This window comes from Pipistrellus hanaki, assembly GCF_964339955.1.
Source record: "Pipistrellus hanaki genome assembly, chromosome: 3".
Classification (NCBI taxonomy): domain Eukaryota; kingdom Metazoa; phylum Chordata; class Mammalia; order Chiroptera; family Vespertilionidae; genus Pipistrellus; species Pipistrellus hanaki.
In genome coordinates this window covers 169,254,572-169,278,831 of record NC_140505.1, presented here as the reverse complement: position 1 = coordinate 169,278,831, position 24,260 = coordinate 169,254,572, and the positions used below count along the sequence as shown (strand labels likewise).

General features: G+C 40.7%; 1 protein-coding gene across 1 annotated transcript in view; it reads left to right on the top strand.

Annotated features, from left to right (window-relative positions):
- The window catches only part of A2ML1 (alpha-2-macroglobulin like 1), a 45,768-nt gene that overhangs the window by 15,119 nt on the left and 6,389 nt on the right, over positions 1–24,260 (top strand). The window contains exons 6-29 of the mRNA XM_084877947.1: positions 308–467; positions 1,234–1,318; positions 1,794–1,920; positions 3,023–3,137; positions 3,723–3,832; positions 4,830–4,997; positions 6,473–6,700; positions 7,568–7,628; positions 8,129–8,274; positions 8,744–8,893; positions 9,783–9,977; positions 10,988–11,081; positions 11,553–11,688; positions 12,302–12,530; positions 12,792–12,918; positions 14,400–14,521; positions 15,113–15,164; positions 15,520–15,603; positions 17,010–17,186; positions 17,362–17,443; positions 18,090–18,246; positions 20,643–20,717; positions 20,900–21,062; positions 21,781–21,995. Coding sequence (XP_084734073.1) covers positions 308–467; positions 1,234–1,318; positions 1,794–1,920; positions 3,023–3,137; positions 3,723–3,832; positions 4,830–4,997; positions 6,473–6,700; positions 7,568–7,628; positions 8,129–8,274; positions 8,744–8,893; positions 9,783–9,977; positions 10,988–11,081; positions 11,553–11,688; positions 12,302–12,530; positions 12,792–12,918; positions 14,400–14,521; positions 15,113–15,164; positions 15,520–15,603; positions 17,010–17,186; positions 17,362–17,443; positions 18,090–18,246; positions 20,643–20,717; positions 20,900–21,062; positions 21,781–21,995 — 3,258 coding nt within the window. The remainder of the gene's footprint in view (positions 1–307; positions 468–1,233; positions 1,319–1,793; positions 1,921–3,022; positions 3,138–3,722; positions 3,833–4,829; positions 4,998–6,472; positions 6,701–7,567; positions 7,629–8,128; positions 8,275–8,743; positions 8,894–9,782; positions 9,978–10,987; positions 11,082–11,552; positions 11,689–12,301; positions 12,531–12,791; positions 12,919–14,399; positions 14,522–15,112; positions 15,165–15,519; positions 15,604–17,009; positions 17,187–17,361; positions 17,444–18,089; positions 18,247–20,642; positions 20,718–20,899; positions 21,063–21,780; positions 21,996–24,260) is intronic.

Genomic DNA, 24,260 nt, shown 5'->3' with positions numbered 1-24,260 from the left:
GCTTTGTCCCTTAATAGAGACCAAGAATAGAGTAAACATTCTTTGCAAAGGACACCCTAAATCCCTCTTTCTGAAACTGGTCATAACCCCTTAGAGGACTCAGTCTGATCCTTGGAAGGACCCTTTTCTTCCAAAATGGGGTCTGAGCCAATCTCATGCAGCAATGAAGAGAATGATCAATAACCCGGGTGCATTTTTTTCTGGACGTGGGGAGACCATGGGGAGAATGCTGTACCCGCTTTTTGCAGTGCAAAGTGGAAGTCAGGCAAAGCAGGTACATCAAGAGGTTTCTTTCTCACGGACACAGGATCCAAATAGCAACAGGATCGCACAGTGGCTGGAAGTAGTGCCCGAGCAAGGCATTGTGCAGCTGTCCTTCCAACTGGCACCAGAGGCCACGCTGGGCACCTACACCGTGGCAGTGGCTGAGGGCAAGACCTTCGGCACCTTCAGTGTGGAAGAATATGGTAGGTGGGAGAAGGAGGAGCTCAACGTGTGGGATGTAATCTGGTTACAAAATCAGCAATATAGAAAAGTAAAAACCTGCACTCGAGAGGGGTATTTATTCAGTAAAAAAAATATATTTTATTGATTTTTTTTTTTTTTTTTTTTTTTTTTACAGAGAGGAAGAGAGAGGGATAGCGAGTTAGAAACATCGATGAGAGAGAAACATTAATCAGCTGCCTCTTGCACACCCACTACTGGGGATTTGCCCACAACCACAGTACATGCCCTTGACTGGAATCAAACCTGGGACCTTTCAGTCTGCAGACCGACTCTCTATCCATTGAGCCAAACCGATTTTGGCTATTTATTCATTTTTGAATCAGTGCTAAACCAGCCAATAACTTCAGGAGTATTTCACCTTCATAAAGCCCCCCTTGATTAATTAACTAATTAATTAATGTATGTGTGTGTTTTTTAAAAGTATATTTTATTGATTTGATTTTTTTTACAGAGAGGAAGAGAGAGGGATAGAGAGCTAGAAACATTGATGAGAGAGAAACATTGATCAGCTGCCTCCTGCACACCCCCCACTGAGGATGTGCCTGCAACCAAGGCACATGCCCTTGACCGGATCGAACCTGGGTCCCTTCAGTCCACAGGCAGACGCTCTATCCACTGAGCCAAACCGGTTTGGGCTAATTAATGTATGTTTTTATACTTCACTGTTCGCTATCTATATGGTCAAGTTCTTTTATTCCTTTTCCATTTTCTTCCCGCTCTCTCCAGTGCTGCCTAAGTTCAAGGTGGAAGTGGTCGAGCCCAAGGAGTTATCAACCTTGGAGGACTCTTTCTTAGTAAAAATTTGTTGTAGGTAAGAATAAGTCTCTAAATCTGGTGGAGATTAAAGCTACATTGAGATGTTGAAGAATGTTACGGAAAAATGGAGGTGGTGGTTAAAACTTGGGATTTTTTAATGTAGTCTAGAGTCAGGACTTCTCCAAGAACACATTTCCTGGTGTGTTTCTGCTCTTACTTCCCACTGCTCCCTCAGTCAGCATTATGGATTTTGAGTCTACTTTGTGCTGAACGGAATGTTGAACCCCATGGGGAAATAGGAGTAAGGAAAAAGAAAGCCACTGTTCTGTCCTTTGGATGGCACTTATTGTGTAATGGCAGTATTCTAAGGCTTTGAGTAAAGCAGGGAAGTGAATGAGAGCTGCTGAAGATCGCCAGAGTACTTGCAGAGGTGGGAGTGTGGGAAAGAAGGAAAGTGGTGTTTTGGGGGATGAAGGTTGGCCCTCAAGTGACATTTCCTAACTCTGACTCCGCATGCTTCTCTGGTTTAGGTACACCTATGGAAAGCCTATGCGAGGGCCAGTGCAAGTATCAGTGTGTCAAAAGGCACATGAGTTCTGGCTTGGAGAGGCAGAACGGAAACAGCTACCTGACAAATGCAGGAACCTCTCTGGCCGGGTGAGTAAATGGTATTTAGAAAGGCACCTTATTTACATGTCCTAAAGAGTAAGTGCCTGGTAAGCACCAATATAGAGAAGTGCTGAAAAGCCCAGAGTAGAAAACATTTCACACAATTGTTATCCAAGTTCCAAGGAGCAGAGGAGTCTATTGGCCTCCACACCTACAGAGGAAAAACAGATGTACATTAATCTAAATGTACATCTAGTACATTTAAATCTAAATGTAATCTAAATGTACATTTTTTTTTTTAAATTGATTTTTCACAGAGAGGAAGAGAGAGGGATAGAGAGTTAGAAACATCGATGAGAGAGAATCATCGATCAGCTGCCTCCTGCACACCCCACACTGGGGATGTGCCTGCAACCAAGGTACATGCCCTTGCCCGGAATCGAACCCGGGACCTTTCTGTCCACAGACCGACACTCTATCCACTGAGCCAAACCGGTCCCGGCAAAGAGGAGTCTTTTTTAAAAAAATATATTGTTTTTTTTTTGTTTGTTTGTTTGTTTACAGAAGGGGGGAGGAATAGAGAGTTAGAAACATCCAAATAAAGTCTTTTATTTATTATTATTATTATTATTATTATTATTTTTTTTTTTAAATATATTTTTATTGATTTTTTTACACAGAAGAAGGGAGAGAGATAGAGAGCTAGAAACTTCGATGAGAGAGAAACACCGACCAGCTGCCTCTTGCACACCCCCCACCAGGGATGTGCCCGCAACCAAGGTACATGCCCCTGACCGGAATCGAACCTGGGACCTTTCAGTCCGCAGACTGACGCTCTACCACTGAGCCAAACCGGTTTAGGCCAAATAAAGTCTTTTAGAATCTGACTTGTAATCAAGAAATGAACTTAAATGGTTGGGAGATAAAGTTTTCCCATCTTCTCATATTTTGTAGCTTTAAAGTCATTTCATGACTATATTTGTAAAGGTGTATACTCCATGCTATAGGAGAGTTTTTCTGTCTCAAGGATGGAGAAACTGAAGTACGAAGATAAGAAATTATTTCCTTCTATGGTACATTATGAAATGGAAGTTGAGATCACATTATTTATCCTCTATTCCTCCCTCCCTCTCTCTAATTAACCCATTAGACGGACAAAGCAGGATGCTTCTCAGCTTCTGTGAACATGTCCACCTTCAACCTCACTGGCTATATGTACAGCCACAGCATCAATATTGTGACGACTGTAGTGGAGGAAGGGACAGGTAAGTGGGATACTTCTTGGTTCATTAAGAAAAAAGAAAGGAAAGGGACTGTTTCAGGGACACACCTACTCAGCGGATTCAAGACCTTCCTTCATTAGTTTGGGAGTGACTTCTAGTTCACAAAGGGAAGTGCCAGATTCCAATCTGCCATTGAGAACCTATTTCCCACAAACATTTGGGGAGGAGGAGTTGGTTTGGACATTTGGCTAGAAATATATTAAGCTTTATACTTCCAGAGGCACCATCCTTTTAGATATTTATTTATTTTTAAATGGGGACAACTTTAAAAAAATATTTATTTTATTAATTTTTTTACAGAGAGAAAGGGAGAGGGACAGAGAGTTAGAAACATCGATGAGAGAGAAACATTGATCAGCTGCCTCCAGCACACTCCCCACTGGTGTATGTGCCCACAACCAAGGTACATGCCCTTGACCAGAATCGAACCTGGGACCCTTGAGTCCACAGACCGATACTCTATCCACTGAGCCAAATCAGTTAAGGCCCTTTCAGAGATTTTCTATTAAACATGAAAATGAGGATTTCAGGCATTTAGATTAATGTACATCTGTTTTTCCTCTGTAGGTGTGGAGGCCAATAGCACTCAGGAAATCTATATTTCTTCACAAATAGGATCAATGACCTTTGAAGACACCAATAATTATTATTACCCCAATTTCCCCTTCAGTGGGAAGGTATGTTGAAGTATGTCTCTGCACAGACAAAAATAAATGCTTGCCAGTAACTGTTGCCTCCTTTCTATTGACATCAAAATAAAACTACCAGCATTGTTCTAAGTATGCTATGGCTAATCAGTTATTCAATCTTTACACCAATCCTGTGAGATAGACACTGTTATTGGTTCCTGTGAGACACTATGATAAAAACTAGGCAGCCTGCATTCAGAATATATACTCTGAATTCCTTATGTTGTGCTGCCCTGAATCTCACATGAGATATATCTTGAATATTAGTGTGACGTCAGTGCCCTTCCTGATGCCAAGGGCTCATATTCTAATGTTCAAATATTCGAATTTTAGAGCTGTAAGGTATTTGGAGAAATCATCTAGTCTGAGCTCCTGCATCTAGGCAAGGTTAGTATCAAACTTTCCTTGACAGAGAGCCATTTATAGATCCTTAGGCATATTTTTAAGAGAGTTTAAAATTTTCTCTGTTAATGTGTTATGTCTAATATCTAAAATCTACCCGTCTCTCCAGCGTATTCTTCTACATTCCTAAGACAACCGGTCAACACAATAATGTACATATTTAGGTTCATTTATTCCTGTCATCTTTTCTCTAGATCAAGTGCAGATCCAGATTTTCTTAGAGTCTAATGTTATACAATTTGCGAGTGGAAGAGGTTAAATCATCTGTAAAATAGGGCCAACAATAGTGTCTATCTCATACATTTATAATAAAGATTAAGAAAAAGAAAGCAAAATATTCTACAGAGCCTTAGGAAGAGCCTGTGTAGCTAGTGAAGGGCCCTAATACTTCATAGCAAATATACTTCTGCTCCAGGCTAAGCTACTTTGCTTGTTTCTCAATTCCTAGTTTGCAAACCTTGAATACATTTACCTTTTTCTGGACTCTTTCCTGAAATGTATTCTTAGAGTTTCTGTTATCACGTCACTTTACCTCATACTTGAACCTACTCCAAACCTGACTCTAATGACCTTTGCCCCTCAGATAAGAGTTAGGGGCCATGATGGGTCCCTTCTCAAGAATCATACAGTGTTTCTGATGATTTTGGGCATAAATGCAACCATCAACCATACTTTAGTTACTGACAACGATGGCCTCGCTTCCTTCAAGCTGGATACGGTTCGTTGGAATGGGACAGACATTTCTCTGCAGGTAAGCACTGGGGAGGGCCAGTTTTCCAGCAAGGAAAATTTCCTGAAGGAAAAACTTCAAAATGTTTCTATTTCTTTTCTTCCCCTACCACCCAACTTATAATTCCATCAATTCTGCTGCCCAGCTGGCAAAAACTTCTTCTGTTTGCTTTTAATATTAATTAAATAAATGACCCTTCAGATCAAAATTGCTCTTTATACTAATTCATCTTGTAACTTATTCCCATCTTCTAGTTTAAAGTCAGGATAGGGAGGTAAAAATGGTCAAGAGTTGTCTTCTTCCTCCTTTCCCCTTACTCATCCTATATAATAAAAGCCTAATATACAAATTGTCCCCTTGACTTGGAGTTCAACCAGGAGTTTGACCAGGGGGTGGGGCCTGTGGTGGTGGCAGCAGGTGGCTGATGGAAGGGTCTCCCCAGCCAGCAGTCACTAGGGACATTATCTGTACATGAATTTCATGCATTGGGCTTCTAGTTACTCATAAAAATGGCAAAGAAGAGAACTCTAGATTTTGATACTTATAAGGAAGACTACTTGTATAAATTATCAACTGACACAATGCTGCTTCACAAACAACTATAAATTTTAGCATTATACAATAAAAAGCAAGTATTGTTCGTGCATCTGGGGTGGTAAGTTAGGCAGCACGAAGCATATTCTTACATTAACAAGGATGTGCAAGAGCAAAAGTGGACATGCAAGTGCTTTCTCAAGCCTCCGATTATCTTGCATATGCTAACATCTATTTCCAACAAGTCACCTGGGGGCCCACTGTAATATCACTTAGTAAATGATGTTGATGCAAGGAGAGGTGAAAAATTAAAATCATTAATGCAATCATGTAGCTACACTACTTAAGCAAACATTTATCTGTGGCTAATAGAACTATTTTTTTTTTCAGGCATCACTTGATCACTCTACTTAGAAATAATTATTTTCAGTCCTATTATCCTCTATATCTTGTGTTGTGGTGTTTTTGTTTTTGTTTTGTTTTGTTTTGTTTTGTTTTGTCCCTGGGATATAGTCTTTAATTTCTCTGTAATCTTAGTCATGCTTACCTATTCCCTAGGCATCAATCTGTAAAAGTATTTCCCATTATTTGACAACTAGAGGCCCAATGCACAAAATTTGTGCAAGGAGCTTGGCCCTCACAGCCTCAGCTGATCTTTGCAGCCCTGGCTTCGTCTGGAAGGTTGTCGGATGCTAGTTCTGTTTGGTCAAATTAGCATATTAGCTCTTTATTATATAATTCAGTCCTTCTTTCACTCTCCTACATACTAAAATGCTGCTGCACATAGCCACTATTGTGGATTCCTCAAATATCTCTGGCTGGATTTATACAGAAATATCTACATGCCATTCTTACACAGTGAAGATTTGAGAGAGATCTATTTGAAAATCATAACAAATGATTGTGGTTAAATATGGTTAGGGTACATACCAAAAAGAGCTTCCTTTTCCTCTCTTTCTCAGGGCAGGTTCCAAATGGAAGATTCGGTATATAATCCAGAACAGGTGCCTCGATACTATCAAGATGCCTACCTGCACCTGCAACCCTTCTACAATACAACGCACAGCTTCCTCCGAATCAACCAGCTAAATGGCATCTTGCAATGTGGGCAGCCCCAGGAAGTGCTGGTGGAGTATGACATTGATCCAGCTGATGTAAACCCTGACCAGGAAATCACCTTCTCCTACTACGTGAGACTGGGAAATGAGGGTTGGTGAAAATGTGTCAAGAAGGAAAGGGAATGGGGAGAGTGAACTGGAGAAACTGGATAGACTATCCAAGTAGAGAGAATGCAAGCAACATAGGTAATTAAAAAAAAAAATTTAAACCCACATGAAAAGAAATGGAAAGAACAAGCAAAACTCAATTTTTAAAATATATTTTATATGATCAGTGTAGGTGTAAAGGAAGGGGGAAATAAGGAATAAAGAGATTGGGAGCAGGATCCCAGGGAAATTGTGTGGGGAAATAAGATGAGGAATTAACAAGAAAATGTTGCTGGCCAGGGATGAAAGGTACCTGGGTAGGTGGGAGGAAGGGAGGATGAGAGGAGGATGGGACTCAGAATAAAATTCATTCAGTGTTTTATTGGCCAATGTTGTACAATAGATGATACAGTGTTAAAATTAACATTGATAGCCTTGTTGGAGAAATAAAATCACAACTTGGAGCCTGAAGGAAATATACAAAGATAAGTAGCTTTATTGGTTATCTCGGTGGGAGTGAGGATTAGATTGCTGTAGAGCTCAGGTTTGATGGTACAGAGTATCTTCATTCTGTTGTCATCCCCTCAAAGTCTCTGAGAACTTTCTCCCTACTGGATCATCCTAGTATCTTCTATCATCCCCCATGCCTTTACTAAGCTAAAACAATCATCCTGACACAAAAGAATAAGGAGGATTAGGTGGAAAATAACAAGTATTGAGTTAGGCTCTGAAACTATGCAAGGTGACTCTCCTTATAGAGAGATACAGGGATGCTCCTGTATCCTGTAAGTAGGCTCAAGATTAATCTCCCATAACATCTATGCTATTGATGATTTTTTTTCTCTTTCATAGTTAATAGGGAAAGGACGTTTGGAGATGGAGGGGCAAAAACACATAAACTCCAAAAGGGAAGGTGAGTGTTCATGCTTCTTTTGTTTTGTTTTGTTTGTTAATCTTTACCCAAGAATATTTTTCCCATTGAATTTTTAGAGAAAGTGGGAGAGAGAAGTATAGACAGAGACAATGTGAGAGAAACACATTGGTTGATTGCCTCCTACATGTGCCTCAACCAGGACCCAGGTTGGGGAGGAGCCTGCAACCAAGGTACATGCCCTTGACCAGAACTGAACCTGGGACCCTTTGGTCCAAAGGCCAACGCTCTATCCATTGAGCAAAACTGGCTAGGGCCATGCTTCTTTTGGAAGCGAAAATAATATTTTTAACTGCCAGGAAATAGTTCTTATCCATAGAAGCCATGAAAACAGTAGCAATAACCATAGAAGAATAGGAAAATGAGAAGTTACTTGCACCACAGGGTGTGCTGCTGGCCCAATGGGAAATGCAAACATGTGGTTGGATGTTGTGGGTAGGTGAGTACACTCTCATCCCTGTGTATGTCCTCTTCTCTTCCAGGACTGAAAGGCTCCTTCTCTCTCTCACTGACCATCAATTCCAGGCTTGCCCCTGGTGCTTCTTTGGTGATCTATGCCATTTTTCCCAGTGGAGGTGTTATAGCTGACAAAATTAAGTTCTCCGTAGAGATGTGTTTTGACAATAAGGTAAAATGGCAGTTGAGGAGGGTGAAGAAAAAAAATATGGGAATAGCGAGAGATCTCGTGTATCCTAGGGTTGAGATAAGGCAGGGGCTGGGAAATAAGAAGATAACATTGAAGTTGGATATCGTATTGTATTTGTACCTTTAGTATATTTCATTGAAATTATTTCTCTCCTGCTTTTTTTTTAAAAAAAAAGTCATGTTCGGAATCACATATATAGCTATTCCAAATATAGCTATTCCATATGCTTTCTTATCTTTTAAACATCTGTATCATTCTGCTGTGTTGCTCACTTTTCTCAACTCTATCGTAAGACACTGGTTCTCAAGGGCTAGACTTTACAAGAGAAAAATCAGTATAAAAGTCAAAGATTGGGCTGGATACTGTAGTTAAAGTGGATGATCCAAGTGACATTTTTGTCTTATCCTCTCCAGGCCTACCTGATTCCCAAATTATATTTGTCCTTCTCCAGGTTTCCCTTGGCTTCTCACCTTCCCAGCAGCTTCCAGGATCAGATGTGGACCTACAGCTGCAGGCAGCTCCAGGGTCCCTGTGTGCTATCCGGGCTGTGGACGAGAGTGTCTCACTACTGAGGCCAGAGAGAGAGCTGAGTAACCACTCTGTGAGTAGTCGACTACTAATGTGGGAAGAGAGTTAACAGAGAAGATAATCCAGCTATGTTAGAATAGAGGATAGATTTCAGGGAGTGGGAAAGAAAGTCTTTTTAAAAAAAATATATATATATATTTTATTGATTTTTTTACAGAGAGGAAGGAAGAGGGATAGAGAGTTAGAAACATCGATGAGAGAGAAACATAGATCAGCTGCCTTCTGCGCACCCCTTACTGGGGATGTGCCCACAACCAAGGCACATGCCCCTGACCAGAATCAAACCTGGGACCTTTCAACCTATAGGCCGACGCTCTATCCACTGAGCCAAGCCAGTTTTGGCAAGAAAGAAAGTCTTAGGAAAATAGTGCACCACCATAAGGTGGTAGAAAAGTGGGTATGAAAATAAAGGTGGGAATGGTGGGAAGAGAAGAGCATGGTTAAGATGGACATAGGGGTAAAAAAAGAAGATGAGCCCAGCTGGTATGACTTAGTGGTTGAGCGCTGACCCATGAACTAGGAGGTTGTGGGTTCAATTCCCTGTCAGGGCCCATGCCCAGGTTGTGGGATCAGTCAGTCCCCAGTAGGGAGCATGCAGGAGGTAGCCAATGGATGTTTCTCTCTCATTAATGATTCTATTTATTTCTTCATCTCTTTCTAAAACAAATAAAAAAGGAAGGAAGAAGATGAAATAGGCGATAAGTGTGACAGATTATGAAAAAATATGAGGTGGAGGTTAAAATTTAAAAAGTAAAGGAAGAGGTTATGAGAAACAAATATAGGAAGAATTCTGGAGTGATGAAGATAAATTATATGAAAGCTGTGGCACCAAAATCTGAGAGACATTTCTCAACTGATTTTACTGTGTCAATACTTTATTTCTTTTTCCCCTTTTATTTCAGGTCTATGGGATGTTTGCATCCTGGTATGGTTACTACCCCTATCAGGTGGCTGAATATGATGAGTGTCCAGTGTCTGACCCAACAGACCTTCCTCAACCCCTCGTTGTCCCGGTGCCTGAAGAGCGTTGGAGCAGGCGTTCAGTTATGCAAAGATATTGGTTCTCTGAAGGCATGGACCTTTTCAGGCTTTTTCAGGTAGATGGTCTTATCTATTTTGTTTTTATAAACCAATGGTAGTGGGAGGGGGGAAGGAAAGTCCATATTTTAAAAAATGTTGTTTTTTTTATTTATTCAGAGAGAGGAAAGGAGAGGGAGAAAAGGATAGAAACATCAATGATGATAGAGAATCATTGATCAGCTGCCTCCTGCACACCTCTTACTGGAGATCAAGCCCACAACCTGGACATGTGCCCTGACTGGGAATCAAACCCGCAACCAACTGGTTCATAGGTTGACCCTCAACCACTGAGCCACAGGGCCCTGGCTAAAAGTGTGTATCTTAAAGAGCAGAGAGAATCGTGTGAGCACTGACAGGGATAAAGTCTTGAAAAAAAACCTCCTGATATATAAGGCAGCCTCTCTTAGTTCTTATGCTTGAAGAAGTTGTTTCATTGGAAGTGAACCACCATGAGTTGCTGAACACCTAGTCTTTTCAATTGGTGGTCCCCAAAGATTGATTTTCATGGGTCAGTCAAGAAGGAGAATGAGGAAAGGTAGACCAGCAGTCTGTTCATTAAAAAAATATATTTTGCACTTATTTTATGAACAGAAGTTTGGATGCTATGGCCCAAGTCTGACCAGGAGGCCTCTGATAGGATCCATGTCTTGTTCATATTTGCATTCTCTCTAATGCCCAATCCTTCATCATGCTCAATGTATTTTTGTTGAATTGATTGAGCTAATATGGTCCCTGGTCTCTGAAAGTTCAGAGTCTACGTCAAATAATAATATCTTTGGCTAATATTTGAAAGAAGCATTAAACATATTTAACAATAAAGGAAGTTTACTTGAAATCCTTTCACGCTAGGCTGGAACAGAAATGAACTAACCTTGGCTAAGTATTGGGTAATAATCACCAGTATCGCCACTAATAGGACACAGATGTCTTGGTTGAACCCTTTGAGGGTACACTTCCTAGGCATTAGCCCTTGTGTTAAGGAAGAGTACTTAACATTTTATTCTCTCCTCTCTTTGACACCTATCAGAACACGGGACTGAAAATACTGTCCAATGCCAAAGTCAAGAAGCCAGTCGACTGCAGTCACCATTCTTCAGAATACAACAAAGTAATGGGTGGAAGTAAGCTACCTCTGTAACTTGTGCTGTCATTGAGATGTTTTATTTTATTTTATTTATTTTTTATTTTTTTTTAAATATATTTTATTGATTTTTTTTGCCCCCCACCCTTCCTCCCATACATACCCTCCCTCCCCAGAGTTTTATGTCCATTGGTTGTACTTATATGCATGTATGCAAGTCCTTCGGTTGATCTATTATCACTGAGATGTTTGGAATTGGGGAGCTCTGAAAGCTCCTTCTTTGCCTCTGGTCCTTGTCTTGACTCTCTAGCCTCAGAATAATGGTTGTGAGTCATAGATGTAGGCAGTTTCCAAAGGATATCTCTGTCTGGGGAGGACTTTTGAAATCTGAAGGCCTTATCTATTCACTTCCTGGCCAAATGTCCTTGTCCATCACTGGACTTGTGACTGGTAGTCCCTTCACATAAATTTATCTCACAACAGAAGTCTTCTAACATTCCCCTATTCTTAGCCTCCTTAGAAGCTGATGGTGGTGTTCCACTGGCTTTTGAAGGTACCTCATCTCCATCAATTCCATCAGAATCCGAGGATTCTCAGATTCGCCAGTACTTCCCAGAGACGTGGCTCTGGGATCTGCTTCCTATTGGGTAAGTGATGCCTCAATGGTACAGCAAGATAATACAGTGTGGTCTCGGCAGAAAACTCAAGATAAAATAATTTTTATGAACCTAACTCTAGAGCTAAGAAAATTGAATGCAAATATTGGAATGCATTTCTTTCCTGAATTTTTATACAATTATATGCAATCACTCAAAACAAATTCACGCATCTTCACATTTACACAGTACAGATAGTGCATTCTCACTTCAGATCCACAAAATCTTAAAGGGACATATTGGCATTAGTTTAGTTCTTGCTTGCTGCTTATTTGCTCATTTCGACAAGCCATAAGAACATGTACCCTCATAGACTCAGAGGTCAGTGTCCTCTCTTTCAGATACATTTGCACACACACGTGTCCACCCACACGTAACACCTCCAACATACTCAGGCATCCCACTTCTCCCACATTTGTACATCTTCACTCACCTGAAGATTCACACTCTGAGATTCACATGGTCCCATAATTCAGTTGCCTCTTTGCTTTTCTACCCAGGCACAACATCAGAAAATTCACTTCTCAGCTGACTTTGTAGCTGAATTCTCAAATGCTCTCTTTCATGTACTGTCTGCCTCATCTGGGTTCTTGTTTCCTCACAGTAACTCAGGAAAGGAGGCTCTCCACCTCACTGTTCCTGATACCATTACCAAGTGGAAGGCCATGACTTTTTGTACCTCCCAGTCCAGTGGCTTTGGTCTTTCACCCACTGTTGGACTAACTGCATTCAAGCCATTCTTCGTAGACCTGACTCTCCCTTACTCAGTAGTCCGTGGGGAATCCTTTCGTCTTACTGCCACCATCTTCAATTATCTAAAGGATTGCATCACGGTAAGAAGTGGGGGGGGGGGGTGTACAGGAAATAGGTGCTAGCCTAGGAACCACAGCCCCCACTGTAAGTTTTCCTTAAATTGGAAGCATACCAGTTTTCCCTGGGAAAGAGATGCGATGTCTGTGTCTCAGCCCCCATGTTTTCCTAAGCCTCTGTGTTCTGCCTCCTTTCTCATCAATGATGTTTCTCTCTCTCCCTTCATCTCTGAAATCAATAAAAAAAATATATTGTACCCTTTATCTCTTAAACATCCTCTTCAGGTTCAGACAAACCTGGCTAAATCAGAGGAGTACCAGGTGGAATCATGGGCAGATTCTCATGCCTCCAGCTGTCTCTGTGCTGATGAAGCAAAAACCTATCACTGGAACATCACAGCTATCAAGCTGGGTAAGAGAAGGATGAGAACTCCATCTTTTCCTCCACTGTATTTACTTTGCTGCTGCTGCTGCTTCTTCTTCTTCTTCTTCTTCTTCTTCTTCTTCTTCTTCTTCTTCTTCTTCTTTTTCTAGCCTCTTTTTTCCTCCTTCCTATGTCTCTGTTATAAATAAATAAGCAAGTACCCTTTGATAGATAACTTAAAGAATTATCCAAACTGGGTTATTTTGAGTATGAAAGGGGGAACTTTTTAATATTTAGGCTACAAAAAAAAAATGTATGCCAGGACAAGGGATATATAGTCATGTTGTTAATCTGGACCAGGCATTATTCTAACTGCTCTACAGTGGTTAGTCATTTAATCATCACACTAACTCTAGGAGATGTCATTTGCTCATGGATTAAATCCTTGCAACTCAAAGTATAGTCTTCCAATAACTAATACTAGTTATCTATTGCCGTACAACAAATCACTCTACAATTTTTTGGCTTAAAAGAACAAGCATTATTACATAGCTTCTGTGGGTTAGTAATCTGGGTGCAGCTTAGCCAGGTGCCTCTAGCTCAAGGTCTCTTGTGAAGTGCCAGTCAAGCTGTCAGTCAGGGCTGTGTTCTCATCTGAAGGCTTGACTAGGAGATGATTTGTTTCTAAACTCATTCTACAGTCCGTTCCTCACAGGCTGCTAGACTGAAGGGTACAATGTTTACCTCAGTTGTTGGCTAGTGGTCTCCATCAGCTCCTCATCACATGAATCTGTCTACTGGGTGCCGCATGACATGACAACTGGTTTTCTCCAGATCAGGGGTTCAAGAGAAAGGGTGCACCCAAAACAGAAGCTGCAGTCTTTTTAAAAAAGTGGAATCTCAGAAATGATATCTTATTACTTCTGCCCTGTCTTCTGCATTACAAGTGAGTCACTAAATCCAGCTCACATGTAATGAGAAGTCATTGCACAACAGTGTAAAGGTGAGGATGCACGGCTCTAGCTGGTTTTGTTCAGTGGTTAGAGCATTGGCTTGTGGAATGAGGGGTCCCAGGTTTGATTTCAGTCAAGGGCACATGCCTGGGTTGGGGGCTCAATCCCCCAGGAGGGGGCATACAGGAGGCAGCAGATCAATGATTCTCTCTCTCTCTCTCTCTCTCTCTCTCTCTCTCTCTCTCTCTCTCTCTTTTCCTCATCAGTGATGTTTCTCTCTCTCCCTTCATCTCTGAAATCAATAAAAAAATATATTTTTAAAATATGAGGATGCACAGATCATACCACAATGTACCAACATCATTGCTGTCACCTGGAAGCTTGTTGGGATGTATTGATAGAATACAGGTCCCTACCCCAAATCTATTATACTAAGTCAAAGTTTGTAGCATAACAAGATCCCCAGGTGATTTGTATGCCATTAAGTTTAAGGAGCACTGGTCTAGAGGGGATGAGACCTCATTGGTACCTCTGGCAATAGGTATAATGCTTTCCTTTATCTTTCTTTCTTCGCAGGTCATGTAAACTTTACTATCAGTACTAAGATTGTGGACAGCAATGAACTCTGTGGGGGCCAGAAAGGGTTTGTTCCAGTAAAGGGTCGGAGCGACACACTCATCAAACCAGTTCTGGTCAAGGTGAGTTTTCTGTAGGCCTACCTTCAGAGGTACAGATAGCCACCAACCAGGGACATTCAGTGTGTGTCTAATATACCAGTTAGTCTCTCACAGCAGCCTTATTCCAACTCCAATCCAGTAGCTCACCTTTCTCCTTCCCTGGTCCCTTTCTACTTTTAATGATTTGCTTAACCCACAGCAATAGACTATGAAAAAACCTAATGCACCTTATTGGTGCCTGGGACTTCATAGTCACTCAATGAATGCTAGTTTCTCTTACTAAATTCACTAAAGTTATCATTAGCTACTTTTTTTTTTTATCCTATCACAACCCCCCATGTAATTCTGCTTCTTAGAAGTTTCCTAAACATGTCCTTAGCTCTTGACCTTACCCAGAAATTATTTTACTGAGATGCCCATCCTGGGTTGAAGTGGAGTCTTCCTGAGCTACAAAGAGTAGCTCCACCTCTGATAGAAGCCTTGTGGGGAGGGGAGAGGAGACAGGAAGGAACTCTTCTCCCCATTTCCCTTCCCCTGCGTATACCTTCAGTGCCGCCTGCCCTGACATTCATCTTCATCGTATTTACTTACCTATGTTTCTTTTTATGTCAGCCTGAGGGAGTCCTTGTGGAGAAGACACACAGTTCATTGCTGTGCCCCAAAGGTAGGTGAACTCAGAGAGGGATTAGTAGTGAGGATTCCCTTAGGTAAGCAGAGATTTTCTTAGGCAAAAGATGAATATACAGGACAAAAAGGTACAGCAGCATCCAGGGGGTGGCATCCCCAAAGGGGCCAATTATCTGGGAAGTGGGAGGAGGAAGAGAAAATGTACAACACAACCATGACTCTCTTTAAAATATGTTTTCAGCAAGGCTCACTATGAATAGGTTTTTAAAAAATCTGTCTCCATCCAACAGAAAGCCCTGGATCCAGAAAACTCTTATGAAAAGTTTTCCTCTGGTTTGGTCTTGAGGACCCCACTGTCTTCTATTGTTTCACCTTTTTGTTGTCTCTCATAGGAAACGTGGCTGCAGAATCCATCTCCCTGGAACTCCCTGTGGATGTTGTTCCTGATTCAACCAAGGCTTATGTTGCTGTTCTGGGTAAGCAGTTCGAGATTCTTGGCTCAAAAAAAGAAAGGAGGCTGCCAAGGTGTAGAGTGGGATGGGGCATGTGAACCCACCTGAAGGAAGATTTGGTGGGGTAGAAGTGACGAAGGAAGAAGAACTTATTTTATATAGTGGGCAATATGGCCAGGTACAGCTATAGACAAACGTAGACTCTTGTTAAAAACAGAAAAGAATGTGGGCAGGAGGAATTGAAGGTCTTTGAAATTTCATATGTAATTAGGTGATCTATCCATTGAGTGGAGGGGAGACAAAATGTTTACAGCAACCTTTTAAAAAATGAGCACTTGATCTAATAGTTGAGTATAGTTTGCGAAAGGTTCAACCATATTTACATAGGCAGGACACTTCACTCCTATGGGCAAGGAGAGGGAGTGAGTAGAAAAGCATGATCTTGAATATCATATCAAACTGAGTTAGGATCTCAGTTGTGCCACTTAACAGCCATGTGACCTTTTATAAGTTAGTGAACAATTCCGATCCTTCTTTTCTCTCTGGAAGGCAGTGATAGTAACTTCTCTCTCAGGATTGGTGTAGATTAAATACAAAGTTCCCAGCATAATATCTAACTTATAATAGAAACCCCTAAAGTGATAGGTTCTTTCTTTACTAAATATCTCTTCCAGGTTAAGAGTTGTCCATTTTGACTATATGTGATTCATATCTCTGGGATAGCACTCACAGTGCTATAATTGAATTACAGCTCACTGCCTATCTTCTACAGTGCATTGTGAGCTCCTTGAGGATAAGGGCCATGTCTTTTTTATTTCTGTTCCTAGTACATTTCCTACAACATAGTTGACATTCAGTACATATTTATGCATTTGAATTGGACTCCATGGCTGAAATGCAGATAGATGTTCATGAATCATTTAGTTCAAATTTCCTGGTTTATAAAGTATACAGAGTGGTCAATAGCTATAACTTGGAAAGCAGTATTAGGATTATTTGGGAAGGACATAGTCATTTGGAGGGTGATATACCTATATATAGTGGAAGAACTTAGAGATTGAGTCTAAGTACTGACAGTTTTGTTACATCACTCACATCTCCAGTGACATGTTTTTTTGTTTTTTAAGCCCAAAACTCCCTCAGGTGGCCTATGTATTGTACCTCTCCATATACTACAGTACCTTGTACATTCCCAATATTATACTACTATATTATATTGTTTATAATGAATTATAATTGCAATGTATTGTAATTTTTTGCTCCTCTGATTATGAGCTCTTTGAGGTAGACATGTTTGACTTACTGTGATCTCCAAGATCACTGAGTAGATATTCACTAAATGATAGATAATAATGTTAATTGAATGATAATAACTTTTATGGGTTCCTTCTTCTACCAACCACCTTCTTTCTCTCTCCTTTGGATCCCAGGAGACATCATGGGCACAGCCTTGCAGAACCTAGACAATCTGGTGCAGATGCCAAGTGGCTGCGGGGAGCAGAACATGGTGTTGTTTGCTCCCATCATTTATGTCTTGCAGTACCTGGAAAAGTCAGGGCTGCTGACCAAGGAAATCAGGTCCCGGGCAGTAGGTTTCCTGGAGATAGGTGAGTTGGTTTAATATTTCTTCTTGATCATCTTGTCTAGGGCCAATGATAGCTTGGTAAGATACAGAGAAGTTCAGCTGCTAAAATGTCCCCACATCATTGGAAGCCATGGTGGTGGTAGTGTGTTTTTTTAAGTTGTCACTGTAATCTAATAAAACTATATCTGGCTTCCCAGGGTACCAGAAGGAGCTAACGTACAAACACAGCAATGGCTCATACAGTGCCTTTGGGGAGAAGGATGGAAATGGAAACACATGGTAATATGTCCCAATTATCAATTCACTAGATGCCTGGTGCACAAATTCATGCACAGGTGGGGTCTGGCTGGCCTGCCCTGATTGGGACTGATTGGACACCCCCAATTGGGGTGAGGGGGGCTGATCAGGGGTAGAGTCGACTGGGGGAAGGGGCTGTGGGCAGATGGTCATCCAGCCCCACTCTTGATTGGGGTGGGGGGGCTGTTTGGGGGAGGGTCCAGCCAGGGGAGGGGCTATGGGACGTTGGCTGGCCAGCCCTGCCCCCTGGTCGAACTCCCAGTTGAACTCTGGTAAAGGGAACAATTTGCATATTAGCCTTTTATTATATAGGATCTTGTACCCTAGAGCATAATTTCTGAATGGAACTATTCCTCTACTGTCCCCTTAATGCCATTCCTTCTTGCACTCTATCATCTACCTCTTTCATTCTATTTATTTCAGCACTCGTATGATCTTCTCCCTGACCTTATACCTCCTCAGTTCTTGTCCCCATTAATACCTATAAATGCCTCCCTTTTCCAGGCCTTCTAGAGCATTATATTTCCTCAACTTCCCTCTGGAACCATACACCATAATAAACTATAGAACTGTGGCACCCTCACCTAGAAATCGCCCTTCATGCCATGCTTCCCTCTTTACCCAACAGGCTGACCGCCTTTGTCACCAAATGCTTTGGCCAAGCTCAGGAATTCACCTTCATTGATGACAAGAACATCCAGGATGCTCTCAAGTGGATGGCGGGAAATCAGCTCCCCAGCGGCTGCTATGCCAATGTGGGAAAGCTCTTGCACACGGCCATGAAGGTACAGAGCTGCCCAGGCCCTGCCCCCACACTCTTCCTGGGAGGTGCTTGTACCTCTGACTGAGCTGAACCAGAAGAGCACCGGCCTGGGAGCTGGTGTTGTTCGGGTCTCAGGCCAGTCTCTGGGTGACTTGGTCAATGTGCTTAACCAGCCTGAGCCTCCTCAGCTTCCAGGTCTATAAAATGAGAGTATGAACGAGAGCATGGCTCTCAAAGTGTGCGTCCAGAACAACAGCATCAGCATCATCTGAAAACTGGTTTGAAATACAAATTCCAGCCCCGGCCCCAGAGCTGCTCTAAGAAACTCTGGAGGTGGGGGCCAGCAATTTGTGTTTTGAGAACCCCTCATATCTCTAATACTTGCTACCATGTTTCTTTCTTTCTTTCTTTCTTTTAAGGTTTGATTATTTTTATTCTTTAAAATATATATTTTTATTTTTCATTTACAGTTGATTGATATTCAATATATTAGTCTCAGGTGTGTAGCACAGTGGTTTAGCATTTATAAAACTCTTCCCCCCACAAGTCTTGTACCCATCCAACACCGTATATAGTCATTGCAATATTATTGACTCTATTTCCTAAGCTTTACATCCGCATGACTATTTTGATACTTGCTAATGTTTGTTGTTGTGTTTTTAAATATATTTTGTTGATTTTTTTCCAGAGAGAAAGGGAGAGGGAGAGAGAGTTAGAAACATTGATGAGAGAGAAACATCAATCAGCTGCCTCCCGCACACCTGCCACTGGGGATGTGCCCTCAAGCAAGGTACATGCCTTTGACCAGAATCAAACCTGGGACCCCTGAGTCCGCAGGCTGACGCTCTACCCACTGAGCCAAACAGGTTAGGGCAATACTTGCTAATGTTTGATAACCAGTAGACTAGAAGATTCTGAGCCTTTTATTATATCTCTAAATCTGAAGCAAAGAGATTTGCTTTGGTGGGGACTAATAGGTAACCCAGTCGCTTGTAAGGGGTTTTACTTTCTGCTAGGCACTGTTCTAAGTACTTTGTTTATTAAAACAATATTTTAATGTTTACAACAAATCATTGAACTAGGTACTGGTATGCCACTGTTAATCACATTATACAGATGAAGACACTAAGGTTCAGAGATTAAGTCGATTGCTCAAGGTGAATGCTAATGAGTGGTAGGACTAACTTGAACCCAGCAACTGGACTCCAGAGACACTGCCCCTGCCTGTTACTCCATTGCCTGTCCCTCCCAAACACAGGGGAGGTGTTGATGTGCAGGATAACTTGTTCAATTCAGAACATGCCAGGGAAAGAAAGGTTTGCATGAACTTTCCTAAAGAAATTATTTACAGTGCTGTTGCAGGACCTGGATTAAAAATCCTGAGCAGTGAAAAAAATCTCAGTATAAGATTTGTTGGTATTCCTTATGCAGAATCTTATCTGTACCCACCCCCTTTAAGTCTCTTCCTTCTCCTTTGCCCTGTGTGATATATACCTGGGAGTGGTACATGCCAGAAATTGCACAAGATCTCAGAGGTTTTTCAGATTTGAGCCACCGGTCTGTTGACTATCACACGAATAATCCATTTTAGTGGTTTGCTTAGGAGCTCCAGAGTTAAACTCCCTGGACTCAAATCCCAGGCTGCTTATTAGCTGTGCAATCTTGAACAAGCTATTTAAATATCTCTGTGTTTATCTCTATAAAATGAGAATAATAATTGAGATGAAATATATTTTTTTTAATTTGCTAAATCTCTCTGTAAAAGACATTACACAGGAAAGGTGTCACTTAATCTCCCCTGGAGAAGAGGCTGGGCTTGGTGCTACTTGAGGGGACAGCCATTTGAGGAGGCTCAGATTCCATAAGAATCTGAGAAGAAGAAGTCTCTTTTTTTAAAAAATTTCTCTTTGTTTCTTGGGTTCTCTCAGTACCCACTCAGAGCTGAAGACCTGTTACCTCCCACAGGCCACTGCTTAAGGCTGTACAATGATTGAACTCCACCAGTTCTCCCTCATTGTGTGTGCTGGAGTCAGCCTGTGGAAAGGAGTGCTTTTGTTTACTTCTTTTTTCAAATATTTTTAAATTGATTTTTTAGAGAGAGAGACAGAAAAAAAAAATTGATGTGATAGCCAAACGTCAATGGGCTGCCTCCTGCATGCCCCCTACTGGGTATCGAACCCACAACCCAGGCATGTGCCCTGACTGGGAATCAAACAGGTGAACTTTTGGTGCATGGAACAACACTCAGCCAACTGAGCCACACCATCCAGGGTTTTTTTTTTTTTTTTTTTTAAATCCATCCATTTAGATGGGGGGAGGAGGAGGTGGCGGGGAGGGTGACACTATTTTTTAATTTGCACACAATTCTTGCATGTGCCTGCTTGCCCCCTGACCGACTGTCTCCCTGTTTCCGTTTAGGGTGGAGTCAACGATGAGATCTCCTTGACGGCATATATCACAGCTGCCTTGCTGGAGATGAACAAGACCACAAATGTGCGTTTCCCTGGCTCCTCTTCTTTACATTCTTCTTATCTTGCCTGTTTCTAGATAAATTCACCTATTTTTTTGTCCTCTGCTCAGCCTTTTAAACTCAAAGAAGATATGATGATTTCCTCATCCCTTCCCATTTTACAAGAAATGCCTTATACATTCAGTTCTCCACTTTCACTTTTTAGGACCCAATGGTGAATCGGGGACTCCAGTGTCTCAGGAATTCTGTTACCTCCACCACCAACCTCTACACACAGGCCCTACTAGCTTATACTTTCTCTCTGGCTGGGGAGATGGATCTCAGAAACATTCTTCTGGAAAAGTTAGATCAGCAGGCTATCATATCAGGTGTGTTGGCCATGTGAAGAGTTTTTGGAAATTGTAAAAATATGCTCTGAGTTATCTATAATTCTCCCTCATCTTCATAGTCCCACATATATTCAATTCTAGGATTTATTTTAGTAAAAGTTATTGTCATAAAATCATTGTTGAGAGTTTTGTGGGAAAGCCCATGGAAGCCTTCAAAGGCATTGCTATACTTTTAACAGGAAGAGGAGAGAGATGACTGAAGCTAGTCAGAAAACTTCCTGGCATTGTAGCATCACCCCTTTGCAGGCATTAAAAAATTCTTTTGTGTAAGATCACTCTGATTAAGAAAAAAAAAAAAAAAAAGCTGAGAACCAATGAAATTTTGTTAGCCAAAAACATGCCCTAAACATATAAGATTCTTTTAGGAAGTTTCTACCTACCTATCTCCATTAGAAATAGAATTTATAGGGCTGTTTTCATATAATTGCTAGAGGCATTTACTGGTGCTTGCAGCTTTACTTTGGGAAATTATGTGTGAGTGCACACACACACACACACACACACACACACACATACACACACACACCTGCATGTAAATTAGGGCCAGTAAATCAGAAGATTTTGAGAAATTATTTTTTGTAACTCATGATTACTTTTTGTTGATATTTCATCTGCTTTAAGGGGTAGCATTTACAAAATGAATATGGGAAAGTCATTTCCTCCCAAGACCTTCCTAATTATGCTTCTTTCTCCATAGGCGAGTCCATTCACTGGAGCCAGAAACCTACTCAGTCATCGGATGCCAGTCCTTGGTCTAAGCCCGAGACTGTAGATGTGGAACTTACGGCATATGTATTGCTGGCGTGGCTTAGCAAAGCCAGTCTGACTCAAAAAGAAATAGCCAAAGCCACTGGCATAGTGGCCTGGTTGGCCAAGCAGCGTAATGCATATGGGGGCTTCTCTTCCACTCAGGTAAATAGCCTGCTCTCCACTGCCACTTATCAGGTAGGGTTAGATCCCATGTGGAGATGGAGAAAAACCTATTGCTCTTGCTTTCTAGGTCCAGGCACTTATGATTCTATAGAGAGGGAGAAAAAGCATGTAAAAAACATAAAAGGGGTCATAAATTGGGTCTTGTGAGTCATAAATAGTACTATGTGCATTTAATGCTCTTTGCAGAGTATAAAGCATCATGAGATTCATATTTTATATGTAAAGAGGGCATGTATAAGTATGGATAAATTTATATATTAAATTAGAAAGCCAATTATCGCAGCTGTAAACATAAAAGCAAGGTTTTATGGGCATACCTCTTTCTACTATTTCCTAGTAAGGTATAGTCTAAAAAATTTACAGCCTAGAAGGAAAACTAGGTAAAGTTCTATATATTACAAAGCAGGGTCTGGTTATATAACATAAGAAATATACAAATATTGAATTTCAAAAAGGAGAGGGAGCTCTCATTAACCTTAGAGATAAGAAGCGTCTTCACTAGGGAATTGCATTTGAGGTAGATCTAAAAGGATATGTAAACTTTTGATAGGCAGCTATTGAAAGGAAGAGGATTTTGCAAAAGTATAGAGTGGGTATTGGGGAAAACTGATTTGGCTGAAACACAGTGGGACTTAGGTTGGAAAGGTAGGGTAAATTTATATTATGAAGAGTCTTACATGTCAGACTTGAGATTTTGCCTAATTCTGAGGAGCTATTAAAATTTTTAACTTTGTTTCAGAAAGATTAATGTGTTACTTGGTGTATGGGATGATTTAGAGACGGGAAATACTAGATTTGAAGAGATCAGGAGATTATTTCATTTATTTAGATTAGGGGTAAGGAGAAATTGAATTAGTGGGGTGGCAATTGGGGGAAAAAGGCATGATAAATTTAAGTAATGTTATAAAATGATCAGATGATCACAAAGAGAGTCAAGATTAATTTATTTGTTCTGCAAAAATTATTAAAACATACCATGTCCAGGTTACCGTAGATACAAAAGTAAACAAGAAAACACATTTCTTGTCCATGTAGATATTATATTCTTGTTGATATTAGGGCCATTTTCATTGAAGTTATAACATGTAAATTATAAACAGAAGAATGGACAGATTTTAACAGGTAGAATGTCTGGTAAAGATTTAAGTGCACTGAGCTTGAGTATAGTAATAATTTAATTGGAATTTTAAAATATTATAAGGTATACTGCATCTTTATTTCAGGGAAATTCTTGGCCAAGGATCAGGAAAGACTTCCTTCTTCTTGTTGAAGCCTAAATAACTACAATATATAATTTTAAAAAGCGGTGCATCAAGTCTTTAGAATTCTCAGTGAGAGATGTATGCCAGAATTGTTTTTTACTATAATCCTTGGCTATTCTAAGAAGTCATATATCACCCACATCAGTTTTTGAGCTGATGTGTGGTCCCATTACTTGAATTGTTTCACATGTGCAAGCAATAAAGACCTCCTTGGCCCTGGTTTACAGAGGGTAGACAAAAAAGTTGTTTGTAGATTGTCAAGCTGCACATGTATAACTTATTCACAGCTTCCCCAGGAGGGTGACAAGTTTTCTTCTTTTTATATGAGACTGTAATGCCTAAATACGACTGTTCTTTTTCATTTGGGACTGGAAGAAGTGGGTTCCTTTGTTCGGTAATAGCTATCATATTAAGTGTTGAGAATGTAGAACTTCTCATAACACAGAGTAAGAGAAGACAATTTTGCTAAATACCTCATTCTCCCTCATGTCCCATCCCCTCGCAGTTGTAATTTATGTAAATAAAGATAACATGTTTTCAGAAGGAAAAGTTTCAAGCTTTCCCTTGTTCATGTTCTCTTGATGCCATGTTCTCTTGGTGACAGATTATCTGTCTTGTTCCCAGATGAGAAAAAAGGATTGTCACATGGCATAATGGCCAAGAAGTCTTGGCCTGCAAGGAAGGATTTCCCAATACTCTCTCCAACTGTGCCATAGAAGATTATTACATAATAGTTTGAAAAATGTGCATTTTCTAGGGCTATCAACTTGCTGTTGTTTCTTCCTTAAACAAGGAAACTGTGGATAATATTTACTATTATCCACTTGCTTCTAACAAGAGCCCGTTCCGAAGCCAGGTTTGATTGATGAATATGAATATATGAGATTAGCCTAGGGACTTATGGATGTTCAATAATAACTTAATTGAGATTTTATATATAGGTGAGATAATTACGACTTCTATGTCAGCTTCCCCAGTGTGG